General features: G+C 42.5%; 1 protein-coding gene across 2 annotated transcripts; it reads right to left on the bottom strand.

Moving 5' to 3' along the window:
- Positions 1 to 160: 160 nt before the first annotated feature.
- On the bottom strand, positions 161 to 25,531 carry YARS1 (tyrosyl-tRNA synthetase 1). Of its 2 annotated transcripts, none has more exons than XM_010952149.3 (13): positions 25,325 to 25,531; positions 22,311 to 22,457; positions 22,000 to 22,175; positions 16,367 to 16,496; positions 14,070 to 14,150; positions 10,285 to 10,377; positions 8,318 to 8,453; positions 7,758 to 7,843; positions 4,917 to 5,052; positions 4,065 to 4,162; positions 3,004 to 3,197; positions 2,342 to 2,483; positions 161 to 1,011 (listed from the first exon to the last, which is right to left on the bottom strand). In XM_010952149.3, exons 1-13 carry the CDS (start codon positions 25,379 to 25,381, stop codon positions 901 to 903), a joined length of 1,587 nt encoding a protein of 528 aa, XP_010950451.1. In that variant the 5' UTR covers positions 25,382 to 25,531; the 3' UTR covers positions 161 to 900. The 2 variants fall into 2 exon arrangements, with proteins under 2 accessions (XP_010950451.1, XP_074233023.1); XM_074376922.1 differs by having other exon boundaries at positions 22,311 to 22,517; positions 25,325 to 25,480.
- Positions 25,532 to 25,686: the final 155 nt, after the last annotated feature.

Raw genomic sequence — 25,686 nt, 5'->3', positions numbered from 1 at the left:
GTCAGAGTGTCCGCTGTCCAGCCTAGTCTACCCCTGCCCCCATTTCAGGGTCAAAAGTCCAAGATCCAAGCAACCCTAGGCTGGGTGAGGGGCCCAGAAGCTGCTATACACTATTCTTCTCTCCTGAGATGGTCCAGCTCACAGACAGGTCCCATCCAGACACCCTTATTCAGACATTTTATTTGAATTTACAACAGTGATGCTTGAGATGCCTTATGGAGAATTACTCCACCCTCTCTGAAGAACCAGGCTGTGCCATCCACCCTACTTCTGATGTTAACACAAAGCTGCCTTAGGCAGTGTCCCCACCTAGCAGGATCAAGGGAAATTCCAGGAGCCCTGGGGCAGATCCTGCCCCACTCCCCACCTCCTCCCCAAGCCTCAGGGTTGGCAGGCACTGGGGAAAGCTGCCAACCACTTGGTAGACCACTAGGTTCTCTGTTTTCCCTTCCCTTTCCTTTTCAAATCCCACAGTTTCCTGTTGGGGAGAGGCTGTAATTAGCCCAGTTCAGGCACGAGATCCCAGCCAGAGGCACCACTGCTGGGATAACTCTAGGAAAACGGGGAACCAATATTTTTCCAATTAGAAGGATTGTGGCATAAACTTTTTCTGAGTTGTTATATTGAAACCAGATTTCTCAAGTCAGCTGCCAGGGAAAGAAGGCAGAGCTGAGCTCCCTGTGTTGCCTGGCCCTCATCACTGCCTGGGAGGCCAGCCTCTCACTGTGGCCAGACAGGATGATCCTGGATTCTGGGGAGGCTGAGCTGCCCCTTACTGAGGTCCTGTACCAAACTCCTGCTTCAGTGTCCTGAGAGATGGGTAAACGGGTGATGGACGGAGCAAATTAAGGAGACAGCAGATGACTCAGGATGAGAGACAGGAGGAAGATGCTGGGCGGGCTAGCTGATGTTCCCCCCTTTCAGCGATTTACAGGAGATGGACCCCAGCTTGGTCATGAAGTTGGTTTGCTTCCACTGTGCGATGCAATCCTCAGAAATTTTAAAGTCAGTCTGGACAAGATAAACCAAAAAAAGTGATTATAGTGATGATGGCAAGACGGCAAGAAAACAAAGACTCTCTGGTACTACTAATAGAGTAAAGTGACTCAATTTCTCTAAGAGCAGTTTGTGAAAAGCTTTCATGTCAAGGTATTCCTCTCTTTTGCCTAAGGTAAGTTCATTTTAGGGATTTAGTTTAAGAAAATAATCAGAAATAAGTACAAAGAACTAGGTACCAGGACATCCATCGTAGCATTCTAATAGTGAAAAATGGAGAACAACCCCAATGTCTAATCAGGTTTTGGTTAAATTTGATAGTCATGATACAATACTGTATTATAAGATCCACCCTTTCAATATTTAAGAAGATGGGGAAATTTTTGAGGCATAAAGTTAAATTTTTAAAAAAGCAGACTAAATATATTGTATGACTTAAACTGTAAATATATTATCACTATGCATAGAAAAAGCCCAGAAGGAAATAATCACTAATGACATTTTTCAGTATCACTAGGTGGCAGGACTATGGATATTTTATTTTGTTTTCCCCTACATTTTAGACATTTCTACCATGAAAATTTATTTTATAGCTTATTTTTATAGCTATAAAACTATCTTTATAGAAATATAACAAAACTTATTTTTATAGAAAAAAATTAGGGAATCAAAAAACCAGCGTGGAAAACTAGGAGAGGGAATAGACAGAGCCATTTGCCATTTGCAGGAGGATGGAGAGAGGTAGACACCACTCTAAATGCCCCCCCAGAAACACTTTGTCTAAATGAGGAAACAAGGTATTAACTAGAAAAAGTCACACATGTAGTGGTGATTCCACAAGGACAGTGAATCTCTGCTGCCTTATTCATTGATGTAGCTGGAGCACCTAGGACAGTGCCGGACATTTATGTTAGGGATTCCATGTTTGCTGAATGAATGAATGAATTCGAGGCAGGTCATGCAAGTCAGTGCCCCTCAGGGCAGAGAGAATGAGTGGGCAGGAGGGACCCTGGGAGGGCTCTGAGCCAGGCCTCATCACTTCTGGTGACCCTGGGTGGCCTTCGCAGGTATCCTGCGAGGTAAAATGGGGATAATCTATCACAGACTGAAGATCTAATGAGGAAACCTCAAGTCCTTCACACAGTGCCTCACATCATCTGTCAGTGCTCAGTATGTGTGAGGGCCCTCAAGCTCCTTAGGTGCCTCATTCAGAAAGGTCTGGAATGAAGAAGAGAGGGGCTTTGATGCAGGAAGGCCTGGCTGGGAAAAGGGCAGATTCAGTAAGAACAGTCTGGGGACACAGTCCAGGTGGCCTGGGTAAGAGGGAAAAAGTGCAGCTTTTTACCTGTAACTTCTCAAAGACTTTCTTCTTGGGCTTAAGCTCTTCATCTGGTTGACCCTTCTCATAGCCCTCCACGAACACTCGCTCCCCGGGAGCAGAGCCTGCAGGAGGGTCCAGAGGCTCAACCTGGCGGCTCACCCCTTCTCTGGGAAGACACACAGGACAAGAAAAGAGTGAGGCTATGGATGGCCTCCAGCTGCTGTGGAGGCCAAAGCATTGGAGCCTTTACCTCCGGGCCCCCATGGGATTTAGGGCACTCTCAGTGCCAGAGCCCCAGCAGTCTCTCACTGCTGTACTACGTCTTTGGATATCACCAGCACTGGGTTAACTGGGACTAAACTGAAATCCTATGTCAGGAGAGATTCCAAAATCTGGGCTTTTAGGGGAGGAAGTATGACCTAACAGCCAATCAGAACTGGCCTTGAATCCTGGCTCCACCTCTTACTAGTAGTGAGATGTGAGTATGCACACAGCTTTAACTCATCAATTTCTGTTTTTAATAAAGTGCTTCCTCCATGGTACTTGCACAACAAATACTTCCTCCATGCCTCATCTTTCAGGTAGTGTTCCCATGGCCCCCACCTGGCCTGTGGAGTGGCCATGGGCTAACTCCCCGCTCTTCTTGGCTTCCCCAGGTCCTGTGCCCTGCCCAAGCCCTCACTCACAGAGAAGCACACAGGAGCATGCCTTGGGACTCGACTCCTCTCATCTTCTGGGGCTTCAGATTGCATAACACCACCACCAGCCTGTCGTGCAGTTCCTCCTGGGGCACAAACTGCACCAGGCTGCTCACTACCGTCCGTGGCTCAGCTTCCCCGACATCAATCTTCTCCACGTACAGGCTGTCAGCATCTGGGTGCTGCCAGCAAGAGATGTCAGTCCTGGAGAGTCTCATAATGGAATGGATCATGGGGCTGCTGAACCCTCTGACTCCAGAAAGGGGACTCCTATGCCCCACAGAGGCTCAGGAGGAACCCTCAGAAGTTAACTCTCCAGGTCCCAGACAGTAGACATGAGGAGGGGCCCTGAAGAGGCAGATCTGAGTAACAGGAGCCTAATTACTTGTGTTAGAGGCAGAAGGAATCTCTAGCAGAGACAATGGCCTGAACTGCCTGTGTGGCTATCATTAGGTAATGTGCTGCCTTAGGTCAAACTCAATCCTGGGGGGACTGGAGGATTGGGGAGGACAGCTGCTGGCTTAACTACCTGAAACAAGAGCATGAGCAGCTATTTCAAAGTAGTCTGGTGGGTGGTCTATATGGAGAAAAGCAAATCAATACTGGGAGAAAGAAACCCACACCAATGGTCCCAGGCCACTGGTTGCATAATCTTCTGTCTCTGGGAAAAAGGAAGGCCTTCTCCCTTCACCATTTTCTGGGGCAGGGAGAAGGAAGGACCAAGGGGCTGATTCAAGATAAGGCCTGCAGCTAGTCCAGACAAGCTGGGAGAGACCAGGTGAGTCCATCAGACTGGATTGGAGAGATAAACAAGTTCCCCCTGACTAACATCCTCTCCCAACTCTGAGTTCCTGGCTCTGTTTGGTTGCATTAGGTCCAGAGACAGCAAAGGGAAAAAAAGCCTGACGCCTGAAATTAGATGCCCGAGTTCTGACTTGCAATATGACCTCAGGGATGTTACTTCCCATCCCGGGCTAGGTTTCCTCCAGATGGAAACAGACAAACCTGACCTCTGTCTGCCTCTCTAGGATGTGGTGAAAAATGAATACCTTGTCCACACTGATGATTTTCCCCACACGGATATCCAGCCGGGATGGGATGACCTCCTCTGGTTCTGAATTCTTGGGAGGGCCTTTGGCAATGGACTCTGGGAATGAGAAGAATCCAAGTGCTCAGAACTCTCCTCCTTCCCATGACAGGTCAGCTGCTGATCCCACCAAATGAGGATACTAGTAGGACTTAGTGCAGAATCCCCAGAATCTACCCACTGAATTACACGTCCTTTAAAACAGAGCCGGCAGCCTTTGAGGAGCAACAGGCCAGATTTCACCTCTCTCCCTCGCGTCTTGAGCTGGAGGAGGGGAGGGGCCGGCAGGAGCTATGCTGCCATTCCTGCATTCCGCTTGTATGTACTGAGTCTTTTCTGGGAGAGCCACACAAAACCATCAACGTTAACACCTCAGCATCATGGATACAGGGATGGCCAACTAAGAACCAGTCAGGAGCATGCGGAAGGTAACTGGGCGAATCTAGAGCTGAGCTTCCCTAAGAAGCTGGGCAGTCCCGGTCCGAGCAGCTGCGTGACCCTCTTGGTCTAACTGAACTGGTCTCCTTAACTGAAAGGGTGCATTTTGTGACAGGATCAGGGACATGGCTCAGGCCAGCGCTCAGCAGTGTTGTTAGAGCAGGATATAATCACTTCATAGTACCGACCAAACCAAAATCAAGAAGACTGGAGTTCCATTCCAGGAGTCAACAGGGCATGACATTCCTGCACTGTAGACCCCTTGGTTTCTTGGGCCTCAGCTGAAGACAGAGCCTTTTCTGAGGCCCACTGACAGGCTGTCTACCCTGATGATGTCAACCCCTCCCTGGCCCTTCCCCTCCCCAGCTGGCCTTACTCTGCTTCGAGGGGTCTGGGTAGGCAGCGCTGGACAGTTTCTTTAGTGCAGGGTTATTAAACTTCTCCCGGATGGGATCCAGCAACTTGTTCAGGGCGACTTCCACAGAATTCTTTAGGTCTCCAGGGTGTACAACCTGCAAGGGTACAAGGCCAGGTGAGACAAGGGACTTGAAAGGCCCACGGGACACCTGAATCTAAGAATAATGCACGTATAGGATGTAGGGTGTTTTCCTGGTAGAGTCTTACTTGATCCTCTGGACAACCTTGTGAAGCTGGTAGAGCAGAGAAAGCTCTATGGTATCTAACTTGTCTGAGACCCAGGGCTTTGGATCCTGAATTCCATACTAACTTGAGGGGTTTTAGAGGCTGAATGCATTTATTAGTCAAACTCTTCTAGTCCCTCCATTTATGCTCAGAGTAGTGGCATAAACCAGTGCTGTCCACAGGCAGAGGGGCGTTCACAGGGGCAACCCAGAGGTGGGAGACAGCCTGAGGGAGAGCTGATGGGCAAGAAGACAGAACAAGGGCTCTGCAGCTAGACTGCCCGGGGTCAGCGTCCCAGCCAGCTGGGCGACCCCGAACCACGCACTTCACCCCTCTGAGCTGTGGATTCTTCACTTAAAAAATGAAAATAACACCACCCATGTCTCCTAGAGCCGGAATGAGGATTAAATCACATAACGTGGGTGAACATGGTGAGTAGTGCCAGTACATGGTAGGAGTCCAGTAAGTCCATTTTCCCTCTCGTGTCCGGTGACTAGCGCTTTTCCACCCCAAAGCTGGCCTGAAAGGAACTTCTAGATATTCTGAGGGGGTATCCCTTAGGCATGAATGCCTGTAATAAAACAATGCCCACATTTTTGTTTCTGGTGCTACTCCTTCATTTCCTTGGGAATGTTTAATTAAAATTTTTAACAGACCCTTGTAAACTGATTGACTTAATAGATTGCAGCAGCAAGGGAGCTGCTCTGCCACGTACAAAACCCCAGGGAATGTTTCTTTCTTTTTTTTTTTTTTAACTTTTTTTATTGAGTTATAGTCATTTTGTTTCATTTTTAAAAACAGTAAAATGTTAGACCTGTCCTGTCCAATATGGTAGCCACAAGCCTCAGTGTGGATATCTAAACGTAAATTAAAGTTCAGTTCCTCAGTTGCGCTGGTTACGCTATGAGGTTCAACAGCCACACGTGGCCAGTGGTGGCTGTGTCAGTGCGGACAGAACCCGTCCACCGTCACAGGAGGTGCTGCTGCTGAATGCTGCTCAGGCTTTTTCTCCAGAGCATTTCTTCTATGCCTTCTTATCATTCCCACCAAGGACTGTTCACAGGGCTGAGGAATGGAGTGTGGGTTCTGTGGCCTGCCTCAGACTGCAGATGGAAGGCTTTCAGAGAATGGCTGTTAAATATCCAAAATATGGGCCTAAGGGCCCTCAGACCTCAGAGGTCACTGAGTCCTTTCCTTGGATTTGACGCTCAGACCCTCACACAACATTGCCTCTATCCTCTGGCCTCTGCCCGAACACCTCAGTGACAGGGACACAAGGGCAGGTAAGACAGCCCTGTCCATCACCACACTGCAGTCATTGGAAAGTTCTTCAAGCCTAAATCAACCTCCTGGTGGTCCCCACCTGTGGTCCTGGTTTAGCCCTCTGGTGCCACAGGAAGAAACCCAACTCCTCTCCCAGGAGAGCCCTCTGTGCATTTAAGGACAGCTGAACACAACCTGGCTTCCCAGCTAAACATGCCTGGTTCTTTCAACTGTGCTTTTGTAACATGGTTTGCAATCTGCTTCCTCTCATGGCATCTTTCCTTTCCCCACCAACACACCCCAGACTGTCAAATTAACCTCATAAAACTGAAGTCCAGGGCTGAACGCACAGCTCTGAAGGCACTTGGAACAATGGAGAACTGAGCGGACAATCAGCTCTCTGGTTCTGGACTCTACATTTCTGATGACTTAGGCCAAGACCTCGTTGCCATTTCTGACAGCCCTGTCACATTGCTGATTCAGCCCAGATTCAGAGTCAGTCAAGACCCCCCATTTTATTCCCCACATATACTGTCAGTACTCTTTCCCTTTATGACCTGGCCCTGCCTACCTGTCCCATGGTGCCCCGCCTCACCTTGTAGACACCAGTCAGACCAAACCACTTGATTCCTTATGTATCATGCTGTTCCACCTTACCACGTTTGTGCACAACGTATTCCCTCACAGATTTCCTTGTGAACACCCACCTCATCCTCAAGTGAAACAGAGTCTGGATGTTGTCCCCTCCACAAAGCTTTCCCAGACAGCCAGTTAGTCACTTCCTCCTGCTCTACTTCTGGACCATGTATACATCTTTACTGTACAGTAAGGAGTAAATGATGTTTGTTTACATGTCTGCCTCTCCTTCTGGACTACGAGCTTCATGAGGATGGCATCCTCTTTGTAATGCCAGCCCCTAGCACGGTGCCTAACACATGGGCACCTAGTAAATCTTTCATTAAACTGTTTGTCGAAATGAATATTATCCTCTATTTGGTCCTTTTATAGTTATATCTCTTTTCTGAACCTTGATTTTGCATCTGTCCCTGAAATGCTTCAGCTTGCTGGGTTTTGTCCTTTGTTCCAGGTTAAGTCCTTTCCAAAATGATGAAGACACTAGTATATTAGCTTTATGCCATTTGCTAATCCAATCCGTGGACCACCTGAACCCTCATCTAACAAAATTTAACAAAATCTGTAGCCTCGAGAGCATCATGACAGAGCCCTGTGGCACAGAACCAGAAACCTGGTTAGGCCACCACAGAGAGGTGTGTCAGTATGAGCACAGTGGGGATTACTCCTCTGGTATTACCTCATCAGCAAAGTCCTTTTCCAGGTCCAAGTAAGCTGTGTAGGTTTTGTTTCCACCCCATTTTTCATCTCGAAGGATCACAAACTCTGTAAGAAAAAGGATCCATGCCAACAAACTCACTGATAATGGCAAGTCAGCATCCCTGGCCCAAATGTGTGGGTATTTGTAGTTTCTGCCACATATTCTGAACTTCATCACACGGCACTTTATTGTTTTTAAGTTGGATGAGTGGCAATGTTGTACACCCAGCTAGCATCCAAGCTCAAAGGGAAGGACTGTGTCTTACATCCCTTTTGGATTCCCCTGGTCTGACAATGCCTGCCTGCCCCCTTCATATCTACCACCCATGCTGACACCCAACTTAGAACCTAACCTGGTAACAAACACACAGACAGCTCAACGTTATCTCCACTTCAATCACACGTTATGAGAAATCAGAGCGGAGAAATCAGGGAAGCCACCCCCTGGAGGAAGTCTCTGTGACAAACCACAAGTATGATCATGGCACTGGTTTTGGTATTTCAGCCTGGCCTCCAAGGAGAAAATGGAGAGTGCCTCACCAGACTTTAGGGGGAAGAGGACGTGCTTGATGAAGGACAGAACGCCATTGTTCTCCACGTTCCCTGGCTCACAGAAGGCCTTCTTCAGTTTTTTCTTCACATCCTCTTTCCGATCAAGGAGATCAATCTTGGACTCCTAGAAGCCAAAGAGGAAAAGAGGACCTCTTGTGGTTGAAAATGAGAACGTGCTCAACTAATCTGTGTGTTTTAATTTTTTTGAACAAAGATTTAAACATTAACTTTAACAAAAGCAGAATTAATCAGTGAGGAACCACTCACAATACTGCCACCCAACAAATAAAAATATTTTAATTTTGGGGGGTGGGGGTTATAGCTCAGGGGTAGAGCACATGCTTGGCATGCACAAGGTCCTGGGTTCAATCCCCAATGCCTCCGTTAAGGGGGAAAATAAGATGGAAAAGGCATTAAATTTGTACAATAAAATATTTTTTTTAATTAAAAAAAGAAAAATTTTTTTTCTGTTCTTCCCAGGCCTTATTGCAACATATGGAATTGTTACAAATTTGTAGCTGGAGAATAAATGCCCTTTATGTTTTCACTTGAGACTATATCATAAGTACTTCTGAGTGGCTACGCAGTCTTCACATGTAATTTTCATGCTATTTTATATTCCCAATTATTAGTGACACCATAATTTATTTAGCAATTTCTAAACTGTTAGATTATGAGCTGATTTTTACAAATTATACACAATGCTATGATGAACATCTTTGCAGAGCTTCCTTTGCCTTCTCTAGGATTATTTCTTTAAGCTATCAAAAATTGCTAGGCCCCAAACGGTCTTCTAACAGGCATACACCAAGTGACACTGCCACCAGCAACATGTGAGGATACCTATTCCACAACAAACACCAACACCAGGTAGTATGTATTATTTAGAGCCATTTTTCCTTTTTAGGGTAATAGGCTTTGTTTCTTAGTTTAGAGTGACTGAGCTCACGCTCATTTTTGTGTTCAGTGGTTACCAAGCTCTGGTCCACATGTGACGGGTGTGAATCACCTGGGGCGCTTTAAAAAAACATAAATTACTGGGCTCCACCCAAACCTAATGCATCAGAATTTCCTGGGGTTGGGCCAGGCATTTGTATTTTAAAAAGTGATGCTGATGCAGCCACGTCTGGGAACTGCTGCTAGCACTGGTTTCCAGGATGAAGATATGGTGAATGTTACCAAATAGGATGAGTGATAACACCTTATCAGAGAAGCAACTGACACGTGGAGCATTTTAATGAAAGAAAAAGGAATGAGTTTATTCCTTTAAAAAGTTTCTATGCTTATATTTACCAGTTTCTGGTCAAAGATCTAGAAATCAGACTTAAGAGAGCTCAATGAGCGCCCAAAAAAGAATCCAAACAGAATCAACTACGAGGATTTGAAAAAAAAATACAGATTCCTGAGTTGTTTCCCAGAGCCACGTTACCAGCATCTCTAAGGACAGGGTCTAATCAACTCTCTCTCTCTTTTAAAAGTTCCCCAGGTGATTCTGAAGATCAGCCATGTATGGGAACCCAGCATTTAACATTTTTTACATCTTTGGGTTCCACTAATTCCTTTATTCTGTGCTCTTAGTGATCAAAATAGAAGTGTACTTTCCTCGAGCAGAGGAAACATCACCCTAACCATCAAGATGCTAACTGGCGAAATGCAACCACAGCCTTCTCACTAACAAGGTTGAATTTTATCACAGTTCTATGGGTGAAGACATTACTTTTGCTTGTGTTTTTTACCAGTAGCAGTAAAACTATTAAAATTGATTGCTTTCTATCAGGACTGCTTCCTGGGTCCTTCAATATTCAAGAACCACTGGAATTAACTGGGTAACTTAAGATTCCTTATGGCTCAAATATTTGAGAATTCTAGTTAGCCAAGTTACTGTTCTTTCTAGTCTTCAATTTCTTCATCTCTCGCTAAAGATTTCCCAACTCAAGTCAGAGTTGGCAACCTACCTCTTCTGAAGAGCTCATTTTGCTGCCAGTTAGTCCTGGAACCATAGGATTCATCAGATGGACCCGTTTTGAATAGCCAAGTGCAGGGAGGTACTGAGGGGTTAGAAAGAAACACAAAAAAACAGGTATTAGTGTAAATCCTCCTCGGTGCCCCAATCTCATCTAATTTAGCCAGCCACTGAATAGTTTGATATATTCCTTCCAATCTTTTCTCCACTGAATATATAACTTTTCAATGGTAATCATAATATAAACAAAGCTTTTTTCTCCTACTGTTTCTTTTTTTTTTATTAGTATTCCATCATGAGGTTACTGGATTCACCCAACCACCATAAGCAATTCTAAAAGATGGAAGTACAGTGTAGGGCTACAAATCTTGAGAGAAGGGAAGTTGGGTGACCCCACACCACCCTAGCTTGCTCCCTGATGGCATTTTTTTCAAACTGAGTACTGAGAAAAAGTGACCAAGCAGAGAGCAGCAGTCTGACTAAGCAGAGGAGACAGAGACTGGAGTTCAGGGCTGCCAGGAGGCCAGGATTTGAGAAGGGTTCTAGAGAGAAGGGAGCCCCCTCTAAAAATCTAAGTCAACATTCTCCATTGAGTGCTTGACTGACTCACAGCTGTGTGTGCATTCAGAGAGACACCAGGAAGCCCAGCAAAAACAAGCTCTGGGAGGCTGGAGACCTGAGCAGAGGTTTGAGAGGCTGCACAGTGCTGGGGAGACAGAGGTTGAAATTTAGGTCCAATCAAAGCAGAGAGGGCTTTGTGAGCATCCTGAGATTTCAGTTTGAGATCCTAGAAAGGCCACATCCTGAGAACAAGGTCCACATCATAGGAATTAAGGCATACTGAAATAGACCTGTTCTAACAAAGTCCAAAACCAACCCCTGACAGGATCAAGGTGATAAGTCAGTAATTTAACAGCCTACAGAAGACATAGCACTCTGTAAGCATAATCCAGAGTGTCTACAGCATATCTACAATGTCTCTGACACAATAAAAAAGTACTAGAAATGGGAAGTAGAAAAAAAGTGACTGATAGTTCGGAGAAAACAGTAAGTAAAAGCAGACACAGAAATAATCCAGATATTGGAATAAGCAGATCGGGATGTCAAAATAATAACGATTGGTGCACTAAAGGAAATAGAGGAAAAGACGGACAAAAGGGAGAAAAGATGGAGAACTGTAAAAGAGAATTAGAAACTATAAGAAAGAATCAAATGGAAGTTCTAAAATGGCACAGCGTGATGCTGGGTGGCTTTAACAGAAGATACGATGAATGAACATGAAGAAAAGTCAATAGATAATATCCAAACTAAAGCACAAAGGGAACAAAGGAAGGAAAAGAACAGAACAGGCCCTGAGACACATGGGACGTGATCAAGAGGTCTCATCTATGTAAAATTAGCATCTCAGGAGAGGAGAGAGAGAAAGGACAGAAGATATTTTTTTTCCTTTTCATTCTTTAAAAAAAATTTTTTTTAAATTGAAGTGTAGTTGATTTACAATGTTAGTTTCAGGTGTACAGCAAAGTGATTCAGTTATACATATACATACGTGTATATTTTTTCTTTTCAGATTCTTTTCCATTATATGTTATTATAAGAAATTGAATATAGTTCCCTATGCTATGCAGTAGGTCCTTATTGTTTTGTTTATCTATTTTGTATATAGTAATGTGTGTCTGTTAATCTCCAACCCCTAATTTATCCCTCCCTGTCCTTTCCCCTTTGGTAACCAATTTGTTTTCTATGTCCATGAGTCTGTTTTTGGTTTGTAAATAGAATTTGTATCATTTTTTTTTCAATTCTATATATAAGTGACATTATATTTGTCTTTCTCTCTCTGACTTACTTCACTCAATATGATCATCTCTAGGAGGGCAGAAGAAATATTTAAAGGAAATAAGGGGACAGTTAAAGAGGAAAATTTACCAAATTTGATGAAAACATTGACCCACAGACTTAAGAAGCTCAGCAAAATCCAAGCAGGATAAATAAAAACACTGTAGTCAAATTGCTGAAAATCAAAGACAGAGAAAACCTTAAAAGCAGCCAGAGAAGGGGAGGGTATAGCTCAGTGGTAGAGCGCGTGCTTAGCACATGGGAGGTCCTGGGTTCAATTCCTGGCACCTCTGTTTAAAAAAAAAAAAAAAAAAAAAGCAGCCAGAGAAAAGATATATTATCTGCCAAGGAGAAACAAATGATACTTACAGGTGACTTTTCGATGGAAACTATAAAAGCCAGAGACAACAGGACAACTCCTTAAAGTGCAAAAGAAAAATAACTGCAAACCTAGAATTTTATAGCCAGCAAAAGCAAAAGAAAGTTCTCGGACAAAAGAGCTGAAAGGACTCATTACCATGAGACCTGCAATGTAATCCCAAAATACAAGAGGGTCTTTTGGCTGAAGGAAAATGATCCCAAATGGAAGCACAGAGGCACAGAACAGCAGGAAGGAGTAAAGAGCATCAGAAAGGGTAAATATACATGAAAATTGACTGTTTAAAAAAACAATTATAGTCAAGTCTTTGGGATTTAAAATATACGTAAAAGTAAAATATATTACTATAGCACAAAGGGCAAGAGGGTATTAAGTGGGGTAAATCTGTTGTACGTTCTTGCATCTTTGGGAAGTGGTAAAAATATCTAACAAACTTTACTAAATTACAGAGATAGATGTTGTAATCTCTAGTGCAGGGCTGGGCAAAACTTTCTTGAAAGGGTCATGTAATAAATACTGTAGGCTTTGTGGGCCACATGTGATCTCTATTGCACATTCTTCATTTGTTTCAAAGCCCTTAAAAAATATGAAAACCATTCTTAGAGCTTTTGAGTCATATAAAAACTGGCCATAGGCCATATCTCTGTTAGAATAATAAAAGAAGGCTCAATTAAAAAATTAATAGAGGAGATAAAATGGAAAAATGAGAAATACTTAAGTAATTAAAAAAAACCCTTGCTTTGTAAACATTTCCCCATTCATTAAATATATCTAACAACCATTTAAAAATATTATATAATATTCCATTCTGAGAATTTATCACCATGGATTTAACCAATCCTTTGCCACTGGATATAAGATTATTTCTAGATTTGCTTTAAATTGATAACATGATAAATACTTTTATACATAATTCAAGTTGTACTTCTAAAATTATTCCTTGAGGACACATTTGTATAATTATTAGGGCAAAGGGTAGAAATATTTCAGAGTCGTCAAATCACCCCCTAGGAATTTACATTTCCACCAGCAGTGTTTTTTCCACACTCTTGCCAATATGAGGTTTTGAGAAGCCTTCAAAAATACCAACCACTTCTCAATAGCCCTTTTCAACTTACTTGAGTTCTTCCCCAGAGAAGAACAAGCATGGGTTTGTGATTTCCTCCTTTTAAACCTGTTAAGCCTCATCTCAGAGACGAGTGGTTATGGAAGATCCAGAGCAATATGGACCACATGCTCTGGGAAAGAACAATGGTTCTGACTGGTGGTTCCTTTCCCTGGAAACTGAGCTGTTAGGAAAGAAGCAAATACAGGTCTGGGGGCAGCTTCCTAGTGGCAGCAAGAGCCCAGGCTTTTGAGTCAGACAGATCTCAGTGCTAATTCCTGCTTAGTCATTAACGGTGACAACCTTCTTATTCTCTTTATCCTCAGTTTTCTCATTTGCAAAACAAAGAGAAAAATACCTACCACACAATATGATTGCTGGGACCAGCACATTTGAGAGACTTTAACGCATACCCCTGAGGCTCAAAAGAGAAAAAGAGAGGAAAGAGAACACTAACCTTCTCTGCAAAGGTGAAAATCTTTCTCTGATCAACGCCTCCAAATTGAGCATCTACTTTCAAATACTCTTCATCCAAGGCCTGTGGAAAGAAACACATGAACATAAACTCCTACTGTATTTCCTCTGTATGCATCTGAGAAATCAGATACTTTTGAAAACCATTAGATTTTTCAGAAGGAAGCAAATAAGCAGCATTCAGCCTCAAGAGCCAGATACACATTTGCTGAGTGCCTGCAAGGAACAGTCCTCCACATGGATGTCACGGGGTAAAATAAGCAGCGTCTCCACCCTCAGGAAGCTCAGAATCCAGAGGGAAGGAGGGAAAGAAATACTATAGTCATGCCAAAGGTACCCAGTGAACAAGGCAGCCTGTGACAAGTGTCAGATAACTGGCACAAGAAACAAGTGCTATGAGATGGCAGGAAAAACAGGAAAGACTGAACTATCACTGATACTAACTGATTATCACTCACTACATGCCAGGCCTAGTGCCAGCCCTGTGGATGCAGAGATGAAACAGACCCAGATTCTTCAAGGAGTCAATCACCCAGTTGAAGAGAGAGACCCGTAACCAGGGCATTTCAATACAGGGTGCCAAGGGCTAACTTACACGCTCACTTAAGGAAGATGCTAACATGAAGAAAGAAATGGTTATTTCTATCTGGTCAGACAGGTGGCAGTGAAGGCTTCCGAGAATCAGATTATGGGCTGATCTTGGTTTTGAAGAATATATAGATATATATAGATGTTTTTCACCATGCAGAGGAAACAGAATGTAAGAAGGCACAGAAGTGTTAAGTGTTTAAGGAAATTATAAGTGATTCATTCTGCAAAAGCACAAACCTCAAGGGATGTGGGAGATGGTGCGTGATAAGGTTAGAAAAGTTGGTGAGGACCCTGAATGGCATGTGAGAATACCTAGCATCATCCTGGCCAGTGAATAATTTGAAGAAGGGAAGGAAGAAACATGACCCACATGGCAGAAAAATTACACTAGTAAGAGGGTAGAGTGTGGAGTGGTGGCCTATGGGCTGAAGACAAAGAGAACAGCTAGGAGGCTGCGGTGAGAGTACAGGTGAGAAATAATGATGAACAAAGTTAGTGGGGATGTAGAGCAAGAATGGGGGGAGGGTATAGCTCAAGCAATAGAGCGCATGCTTAGCATGCACAAGGTCCTGGGTTCAATCCCCAGCACTACCCCTAAAATTAAATAAATAAATGAACCTAATTATACCCCTCCCCCCAAAAACCTAAATAAATAAGTTACTCTTTAAAAAAATGAATTTAACAGATTTTTAAGAAGTAGAATTGATAAAATTCAGTGCCCGATTGGCTAGAGGGGAAGAAAAAGGTGAATAAGCAGTTAGAATCTAGAACAGCACTGTCCAATAGAAGTTTCTGTGAGGATGAAGATATTTTCTATCTCTGCTGTCTGACAGGTTAGCCACTGGCCACACGTGGCTTGTGAGCAACTTGAAACACAGCCAATGAGACGGAAGAATTAAAAATTTTAATGATTACTTTCAACAGCCACATAGGACTATGACTAGGGGGTACCATAGTGGGCAGTGCAGACCTAGAATGTCTGACCAAGGGCAGGCTTGATTTTCTTACATCATTCAAGAAATATACAAAGGAAAAACTAGGTCTATTGACATTTTTTATCCTACCTTCCCTGAGCTAATAACCAGTATTAACAGCTTGGTTTGAATTTTTCCACACTCTCTCCATGCTCATACAAATACACACACACAAGAAGTACGATGTGTTTGTTTTGCTTAATGGAAAATAGGATCATGCCTAAAATTGACTTTTACCCATCACTCTGAAATTAACGTTCTTCAATTAAGGGATTACGATTAACATGAAGAAGATGTGTCAGATGAGCAGTGTTTTTAAAGAAATTTTTTTGGGCGGGGGGTAGTAATTAGATTTATTTATTTATTAAATTTATTAAATAATTAAAATTATTTATTTTAAAATAGAGGTGGTGGGGATTGAACCCAGGACCTTGTTCATGCTAAGCAAACGCTCTACCACTGAGCTATACCATCCCCCTAGCAGTGTTTTAAAGGACAGACAGGTAGGCGAAGACTTACAGCTGAAGAAGTCAAACAGTGGTCCAGGGAGTCTGGGGAGAGGGGTGCGGGGAAGGAAGACAGGAAGGCAGGCCGACAGCATGATGAAGGAGCAGCCAGTACGTCAGTCTAACTGGGGCTGAGAGACAGGTTTGCGACCAGTAGTGAGAAACAGTGCAAAAGAGGTCACTGGGCAACTCCATCCCTCCTATGTTACCTGCAGCCCCGGGTACAGCAGGCCACTCAGCAGCGGGTGCTCCACCTGCTTTACCACCTCAGCTCCAGCCTTCTTGGCGTCGTGCTGTGTGACCACGGAGGAGAGGCGATACACATCTAGTGTGTACTCTCTGAGGGGGAAACAAGAGCGGACAGCTGTAAGGCTGGGCTCAGGCCTCAGTCTAATCCTAAAGCGCGTTATTACTTCACTCTCCCAGTCTTAAGACTTTCAAAGAGAACACTGCCTGGTAGTTTCTAACATGTGAGTGGTCCACCCTCTCATTCAAAATACTACTTTATTTTTATTTTTCCTTTCTTAAGATGGCTTTAATTAATCTTTTTCTTCGCTTATCTCTTGAAATACAGCTTCTGTGCCATTCCCCTCCATTCTCTTCTGGAATGCCTATTAAATAAACAGCAGAATTTCTCAATGTATCTTTTATGTCTTTCGGTTTTTTTTTAAAACGTAAACACATGTAAGGAATAAAGAGCAATATTAAGAATAGAGTAGCCACCACTCAGTTTAAGAAAAGGGACCTAATTACTTCTGATGCTCCCATGTAACCCTCCATGACCCTATCCCACTTCCTCCTTCTCCAGAGTAACCACGAGCCTGAACTTCTGTGTTTCTTTCTAGTTTTATACTATGTTGTATCTCTAAACAATGTGTTATAAATATTCTTACATGTGCATCCTGGTATACATGTGCAAGTTCCTTTATATATGCTCAGGAGTAGAATTTCTGATCATAGGAGATTTGCACCTTGAACTTCAGTTCAACATAACATCAAACTATTTTCCAAAGCGGGTTTTTAAAATCAGTTTTATTACTTAATATTGTTATTATTTTAAATTTTGCCAATTTGGCAAGCATGAGTGGTTTCTTACTGCAGTTTTAATCTACATTTAAAAAAATAATAACCAAGGAGGGTAAGCATTTTTCCATAAGTGAACTAGTCATTTGGTTTCTTCTGTGAAATGTCTATTTAAGTTTTTCCTACTGGACTGATTCATTTTTTTGACAATTGCTTTTGTAGTTTTTGACATATAATACTGGGCATTATCTCTTTGCCAGTTATACATGTTATAAATATCTTCACCCAGTTGGTGGCTTGTCTTTTTACTTTATCTTACTTTCAATGTACTGAAGGTCTTAATTTTAACAAAGTTGAATTCATCAATCTTTTCCTGTGATTTGTGCTTTTGGTGTATCTTGTTTAATTTTCCCTGACCTGCGATCATAAGACTGTCTTATATATTGGCTTTTAAATGTTTTATAGTTTGGCCTTTACAATTAAATCTTTAATCCACTTGCATAAAGAGATCATTTTTTTCCCTATATGGATAACCAACTGTCTTTGCATTACTTTTTCTTAAAAAGTTTATTCTTTCTCTGCTGACCTGCAATGCCAGCTCTGTCATAAATCAAGCTTCCATTATCTGTGAGGATCTATTTCTGAACTTTCTATTCTGTTCCAGTGGTTAATCCTCTTTCCCCATGCTATATTAATGACATAAGACTTGGTATCCAGAACACTTTAGGAACTCCTAAAAAAAAAAGTTAAAAAATGGGCCAAAACACTTGCATAGACACTTGATTGATAGAAGAGGAAACACAGATGGCCAAGAAAAACATGAAAATGATTTTTTTTGATAGATATTTTCAGGTAGTTTACTTCTATACTCGAATGGTAGTTTGGGTGGATAAAGGTTTTTAGGCTGGAAATTCTTCTCCTTCAGAATTTTAAAGGCTTTGCTTCGTTTTTTGGCTTTCAATGTTCCTTTGGAGAAATGCAAAACCATTCCAATTCCTGACATTTTGTATATGACTTCTTTTGTTCCTTTGGAAGTATGGATAATACTTTCTTTTTGTCCCTAGTGCTTTGAACTTCCAAGAGAATGCACTTTAACGTGGGTTTATTTTCATTCATTGTATTAGGCACTCAGTGGACCCTTTCAATCTGGAAACTCATGTCCTTTAGTTGTCCTTACATTAGTATTTCATTGATGATTCCTTCCCCAGTACTTTGTTCTCTTTTCTGGAACACTTATTACTCAAATATTAGACCTCCTGGCCTAGTATTCTAGTTTTTACCTTTTTCTTTCTTTCTTTTTTTTCTTCCCCATTGTGAGCTGTGAGGCCACAAAAACCGAAGTTCAACCACACACAATTCAATGAGGCCCTCATGGTACATGCAGTCTTCAGTGTTCTATTTATCATATTTTACAGATTCTAGGACACATTTTAAAAAAAACATTTAGCGTCTCTGAAATCTAGACGGCTCTTTTAAATAAAGGCATGTTATAGATTAATTAGCAGTGTTTTTAAAGACATCTTCGATCAACTGAAGTACAAATTTCTTTGTATTCCTACTTTCACTTCGTTTCTGGCCACTGAGTATTCTTGACTAATTTATCAGTTGATTTACCTGAGGCACTTAGGAAGCTTAAAAAATATTTTATCCAGCATTTTAAAAATGCTTTTCAGCAGGAAGTTCGGTCAGAGTATCTAGTCTGTCAGATTGCTGGAAACAAAAGTCCTTCACCACATCTCAACCACTTACAGTTTTTTTTGTCCATCTCTCTGGGCTGCATTTTAGGTGAATTTCTTAGTACACGCATACCTCGTTTTATTGCACTTTACAGACACTGTTTGCTACAAATTGAAGATTTACGGCAACTTTGCATTGAGCAAGTCTATTGGCACAATTTTTCTAACCGCATTTGTTCATTTCGTGTGTCTGTGTAACATTTTGGTAATTATCTCAATATTTCAAACTTTTTCATTATTATAATATTTATTATTATAACATTATTATAATATAGTAATCTATGATCAGTGATCTTTCATGTTACAGGCATACCTTGGGGATACTGTAGGTTCAGTTCCAGACAACCGCAAGTAAGTAAATATCACAATAGAGTGAGTCACACGAGTTTTTTGGTTTCCCAGGGCATGTACAAGTTATATTTATACTGTACTGCAGTCTATTAAATTTACAATAGCATTATGTCTAAAAAAAGTATATACATTAATTTAAAATACTTGATTGCTAAAAAAAAGCTAACCATCATCTGAGCCTTCAGCAAATTGTTATTTTTTGCAATAGTATCATCAATAGGGGTCTGCTAGCTTCAGATTTCATGAGGTTTAAGGAAAGAAGCCGTCTCCATAATATAAAAGTACAAGGTGAAGAAGCAAGTGCTGTTGTAGAAGCTGCAGCAAGTCATCCAGAAGATCTAGTTAAGATAATTCATGAAGGTGGCTACACTAAACACCAGATTTTCAGTGGAGATGAAACTGCCTTCTATTGGAAGAAGATGCCATCTGGGACTTTCATAGCTAGAGAGAATGCCTGGCTTCAAAGCTTCAAGCACAGGCTAACTCTCTTGTTATGGGCAAATACAGCTCATAACTTTAAGTTGAAGCCAGTGCTCATTCACCACTACAAAAATTCTAGGGGCCTTGAGAATTATGCTAAATTGTGGGGAGGGTATAGCTCAGTGATAGACTGTGTGCTTAGCATGCACAAGGTCCTGGGTTCAATCCCCAGTACCTCCTTTAATAACTAAACAAACAAATAAATCTAATTCCCGCCCCCACCAAAACAAAGTGGGGGAAAAAAAGAATTAGGCTAAATCTACTTTGCCTGTGCTCTATAAATGGAACAACAAAGCTGGGATGACAGCACATCTGCTTATAACATGGTTTACTGAATATTTTAAACCCACTATTGAGACTTACTGCTCAGAAAAAAAGATTCTTTTCAAAACATTACTGCTCATTGACAATGCACCTGGTCACCCAAGAGCTCTGATGGAAATGTACAATGAAATTAATGTTGTTTTCATGCCTGCTAACACAATATCCACTCTGCAGCCCATGGATCAAAGAGTAATTTCGACTTTCAAGTCTCATTATTTAAGAAATACATTTTGTAAGGCTAGAGCTGCCTTAGATAGTTATTCCTCTGATGGATCTGGGAAAAGTAAATTGAAAACTTTCTGGAAAGGATTCACCATTCGAGATGCCATTAAAAACATTTGTGATTCATGAGAAGGGGTCAAAATACCGACATTAATAGGCGTCTGGAAGAAATCGTTCCCAACCCTCACAGATGACTTTGAGAGGCTCAACATTTCAGCGCAGGAAGCAACTGCACATGTGGTGGAAATAGCAGGAGAACTAGAATTAGAAATGGAGCCTGAACTGCTGCAATCTCATGATAAAACTTAAGTGGATGAAGAGTTTCTTCTTATGGATGAGCAAAGATCATGGTTTCTTAGATGGAAACCACTCCTGGTGAAGATGCTGTGAAGATTATTGAAATGACAACAAAGGATTTAGAATATTACATAAACTTAGTTGATAAAGCAGTGGCAGGGTTTGAGATGACTGACTCCAGTTCTGAAGGAAGTTCTACTGCGGGTAAAATGCCATCAAAAGGCATTGCAAACTGCAGAGAAATCGCTTGTGAAAGAGTCAATCGATGTAGCAAACTTCGTTGTTGTCTTATTTTAAGAAACTGCCATGGCCACCCCAGCCTTCAGCAACCACCATCCTGATCAGTCGGCAGCTGTGAAAATCCAGGCAAGATCCTCCACCAGCAAAAAGATTATGACTTGCTGAAGGCTCAGATGATCAGCATTTTTAATAACAAAGTATTCTTAAATTAAGGCATGTACATTTTTTCTTTAGACACAATGCTATTGTACACTTAACAGACTACAGTATACTGTAAACATAACTTTTATACACACTGGGGAATCAAAATATTTGTGTGACTCACTTTACTATGACATTTGCTTTATTGAGGTGGTCTAGAACCGAACCCACAATATCTCTGAGGTATACACTTTATTTAAAACTCTCAATGTTTAAAAGTAGGAAAATTATGTTAGAAAGAAAATTATGTTAGATGAAGTAAAAAGAGAAATCAACTTGTAAGGGAGAGATCTGGGTTCACATCATGGCACTTCTGCTTACTAGCTGCACAAACTTGGGAGAGTTAGATCTGAATCTATTTCCTCATCTGTGAAATAGGCTAAAACAATGTTTACCTTAAAAGTTGTTCTAAGGGTTTAAATGCAAAAGTCATCAGTAGGGTGATACATGGCTTATCTGTCAGGTTAAAAATTTTTTTAAATGTGGAAACTGAGGCAGCAGAGGGGAATTACTTAGGAAATTGTAGGTTAAAAGACTAAGACACAAAATTTTATATAGCTAACATTACAAATATGAATAAAACTGACGATAAGAAGCAGTAAAAATTGTGGGGGAGGTAAGAAATATTTCAGATATTTTTCTTTCACATTTCTTTTATCATTATTTGCTGAGGTTGGAGGGAGAATGGGAAGTTGAGCAGTTCACCACTCTTCCATATATATGCTCTGAGGTTTGCATGGCCAAGGACTTTGCTATGGTTACACTCACATTTCCAGCAAATAAGATAATACCTACGCATTTACTAGTCAGTAGACTTTTGATGGATGAATTAAAAGGACAAAGGGTATAAATTTTTTAATGGTTCTTAACAGGTAGAGACCAATAGCTTCTAACCCAGATTTGAATACCTAGACTCCCCAGGCCAGTAATTAGCTAGCCATGAGGTGGGCGGATGATCAAGCACTTACTTGCTGAGCTGGTAATCAGTGCCTTTGATGAACTTGAGCTTCTCCAGGGGCACACCAATGCTCTCCAGCATTGCCTTGATCACATTCTCATAGTAGCTGGTTCGGAGTTCTAGAAGTTCCCACGGGGCTTTCATGTTATCCAGATATGCATGAAGGTCCGCAAACAGAACCGTTACCTGGTCATACGAGATAAGGGGCCACCAAAATGTGAATTTGTCCAAGTACCTCCAAACAAGTGGGACAAGTCTAGTAAAGTCTCTCTTTTGGCCCTTCCCTAAGGCAACTGCTTGGTTTATAATGTTAGTTCTTACCTCACATCCTGCTTTCAGGAAGTCCGCTATCTTAGACATGGGCACGAAGTAAGCCACATGTGGCTTGCCTGTGGTTGCTGTCCCCCAGTAAACTTTAAGTTCCCGCTCCTTCAGTATCTCCTTCAGCTTCTCTTCCCCGAGAACCTCCTGTTGTGGAAGCAGAAGAGCTGGTTTAATGCCGGTGCCCCACCTTGCTCATCCTTTACCCTGTGACAAGGAAAACAAAGTCAGGTATCACTGAGGGTCCAGGCTCAGAGCAAACAGGGAGGTCCGGCCAGGCTCTCAGTGCTGAGTGAGAGCCAACCTAAGCCGGTGCTATTGCTAGTACCATTCCAGGGGAATGACACTGACATTAGGGGAATGGAACATGTCCCCAGCCGTATCTTCCTCTCCAGCTATCTCTAAATCACACACTCTCCTTTCATGGCCAACTTCTTGAAAGATGTCTCTTCTTTTGGTCTCCATTCCTTATTTCCCATTCTAGTTTGAACTCCATACAGCAGCACACCACTGAAAATGCTCTTGCTAAGATGGCCCCCTTGTTGCTAAATTCAATGAATACGTTTTAGTCTTTGCTCCCCTCTGAAACAATCTCCTCTTTTGTTCTCCTGTATTTTACATCTTAGTTTTCCTCCTACTTCTCTGGCTGCTGGGACTAAGATTTCTTTGCAGCTGCTTTCCTTCCTAATCATTAAATACTAACAATCTTCGGGGTCCTATCTCTTCTCTTCTTACTCTCTGTTCTCCCTAACTGATCTTCTTCTGTGCTTCGGTTACTACTTATGATCTAGTAACTACCAAATCTCCTGCTCATACCCATATATAAAACAAGTACTTTTTATCAACCCAGTTAATTCAAACTTGACATGTTCAAAATTAAACTGATACTTTCATCTTCCTATCTCACTCCCAACCATCTTTTTCAATTATAGTTTCACACCTAGTGAAGTACATGGTACTATCATTCACTGAGTTGCACAAGTTACTCTGAAACAGCTCTTAACTCCTCCTACTTCTCTCTACCTCTACACCACCTAGTCTTGGCCACCATTCTATCACACTAAGATTACTACTGTTAATAGCCTCTTAATAGGTCTCCCATATCTACTCTTGTCCCATGTCCCAAAAGAAAGCCGGGGAGGTCTTTAAAATCCAAACATATTTAAATACTTTAGTAGTTTCCTTTTGCCCTAAGACAGTATTAGAAAAATCCTAATAGGCCAGTATGCTGCTGATAAGATTTTAGTGTTTCTTCAAGTAATGGTTTGGGGAGGCTGCTGGAAGCCATGAAAGACAAAAATTGTTTTGCTGATCTGAATCATCACCTATTAGCAGGACTCGTTAGAATTCTGTTTCAAGCCAGCTGGAGACTAATCCTGCATCCTTTGAGCCTCTGACTATTTGGACACTTGGAGACTTTTCATTACCCAAGGAAAGGTCTTATCACTTACCTTTTAAGACCTGAGTAAGTCAATGCCCCTGGCTTTGTGTGTCATTTGTCCCCAGCCACCACTGTTTTATGGAGAGAGGCTAGGAAACAAAGGATCTAAGGGCAAGCATGCAAGAATCTCTGGTTAAGATCAGTTATGAGTGAAAATACCCCAAATGTCCATCAACTGACAAACAGAGAAACAAAATGTGGTATATCCTTATAGTGGAATATTATTCAGCCATAATAAGGAACACAGTTCTGATAAGTGCAACAACATGGATAAAATCCGAAAAAATTATGCCAAGTGAAAGAAGCCAGACACAAAAGGCCATGTATAATATGATTCCATTTATATAAAATACCCAGAATACACAAATTTGAGACAGGAAGCAGATTAGTGTTTCCCTAGGGCTGGGGTGAAAGGAGGAATGGGCAGTGATTGCTAAGGGGTATGGGTTATTTTTGATGATGAAAATGTTCCAGAATTAAATAATGGTGATAATTGCACAATGGTATGACAAAACCAAAACCCACTGAATTGCACACTTCAAAAGAGTAGATTTTATAGGATGCGAATTGTATCTCATAGAAAGAGAAAAACAAGCTGTGGCCCAATCCATGTGTCACTGCTCTTAGAATACCCCACAGTTTTAAACATAGCCTACAAAGCCCTCATGACCTGGTCCCTGCCTCCTAAACAAACACATAAAATATATAGTATGTCAGATGGTGATAAGTTCCACGGAGACACAACAAAGGCAGAGCAAGGGATGGGACAGTTCTGGGGGCAGGGTTTGTTATTTAAATAAAGCGGTCAGGAAAGGCCTTTCTAACAAGAGAACAATAGAGGCCTGAAAGAGGCAAGGGAATGAGCAATATAAATACTTATTAAATCTTGATCTTCATTTTGCTTCCTCTACTCCAGCCAAGGTAACCTTCTCTCTGAACCTCAGGGTTCTTTCTCCCTTCTGGGTCTTGATCTGGGTTCCTTTTACCAGACATGTTTTTACCCCTGACTATTCCGGTTAACTTCTACTCCTGCAGTTCTTGGAAACAGCAGGAACATATGTAGAGTGAAGAGGTGATCTGCATCCTTTTGGGCGCAGTTTAGAGGTCACTTCCTCAGCTTTCCCTGACACTCCCCCTCAGCCCTCTCCTTTCAAGAAAGATCTCCACGTAAAGTACCTTCCAGCACTTGTTTCGACTGTAATTAAGTGTTTGGGTTATGGCTCATTTTAAACGTTTGATTTCCTCCAGACAAGCTCCGGGAGGGGATGGCCCTGACGTGTCCCCAGCCCCCAGCACCGCGCCTGGCACATAATAGGGTAGGTAGCGTGGGAGCCCTGGATTCAAACCCTGGCTTGACACAAGTAACTACACACAGGTGAGCCCACTGTGATTTCTGTGGTATCCAGATAATCGCACCTGTACTGACTGACCGGCAGTGAGGACTACAATCTCTCAGAGATGCCTCGGTGCGGAGTCCCCGGCCCCACACACTTACGACCCCGTAGCGGGGCTCAGGATCACTGGACCTTGGGCCCCTGTCCCCAGTGGCTCACTTCCAACCCCGAGGTCCGACCTGCAGGTTCCGGGTGATAAGGTGCAGCTTCTCTTCAGGGCTCAGAGCGTCCCCCATGGCTCTGTCGCCCTCGACTCCCTCGCTCAGCACGGCACCCCCTCCCCTTCCTCGGTCACCGTAGCCGCCGCCGCCGCCGCCTGCCCGGAACTGTCACGCGGGGTCGGTTAGGTTGCATCAGCTGAGCTCGTCGCTCGGCTTGCTCGGCCTGGACCCTCCTCCTCCTACCAAAGGCCAGAAAAGAGTCAGGAGCAGCGGAGAGTGGAGCGGGTCGATGAGATGAAAAGGGGTGGAGCCAGTAGGAGGGGTAGGCGGTGCGGAGGGCGGGGTTGTGGCGCCTACGCGGGGCGCAACCCTCCGAGAGG

The sequence above is a fragment of the Camelus bactrianus genome, chromosome 13, assembly GCF_048773025.1.
Source record: "Camelus bactrianus isolate YW-2024 breed Bactrian camel chromosome 13, ASM4877302v1, whole genome shotgun sequence".
Lineage (NCBI taxonomy): Eukaryota > Metazoa > Chordata > Mammalia > Artiodactyla > Camelidae > Camelus > Camelus bactrianus.
Note: the sequence above shows the minus strand (reverse complement) of the source record. Positions and strands in the feature narration are given on the sequence as shown.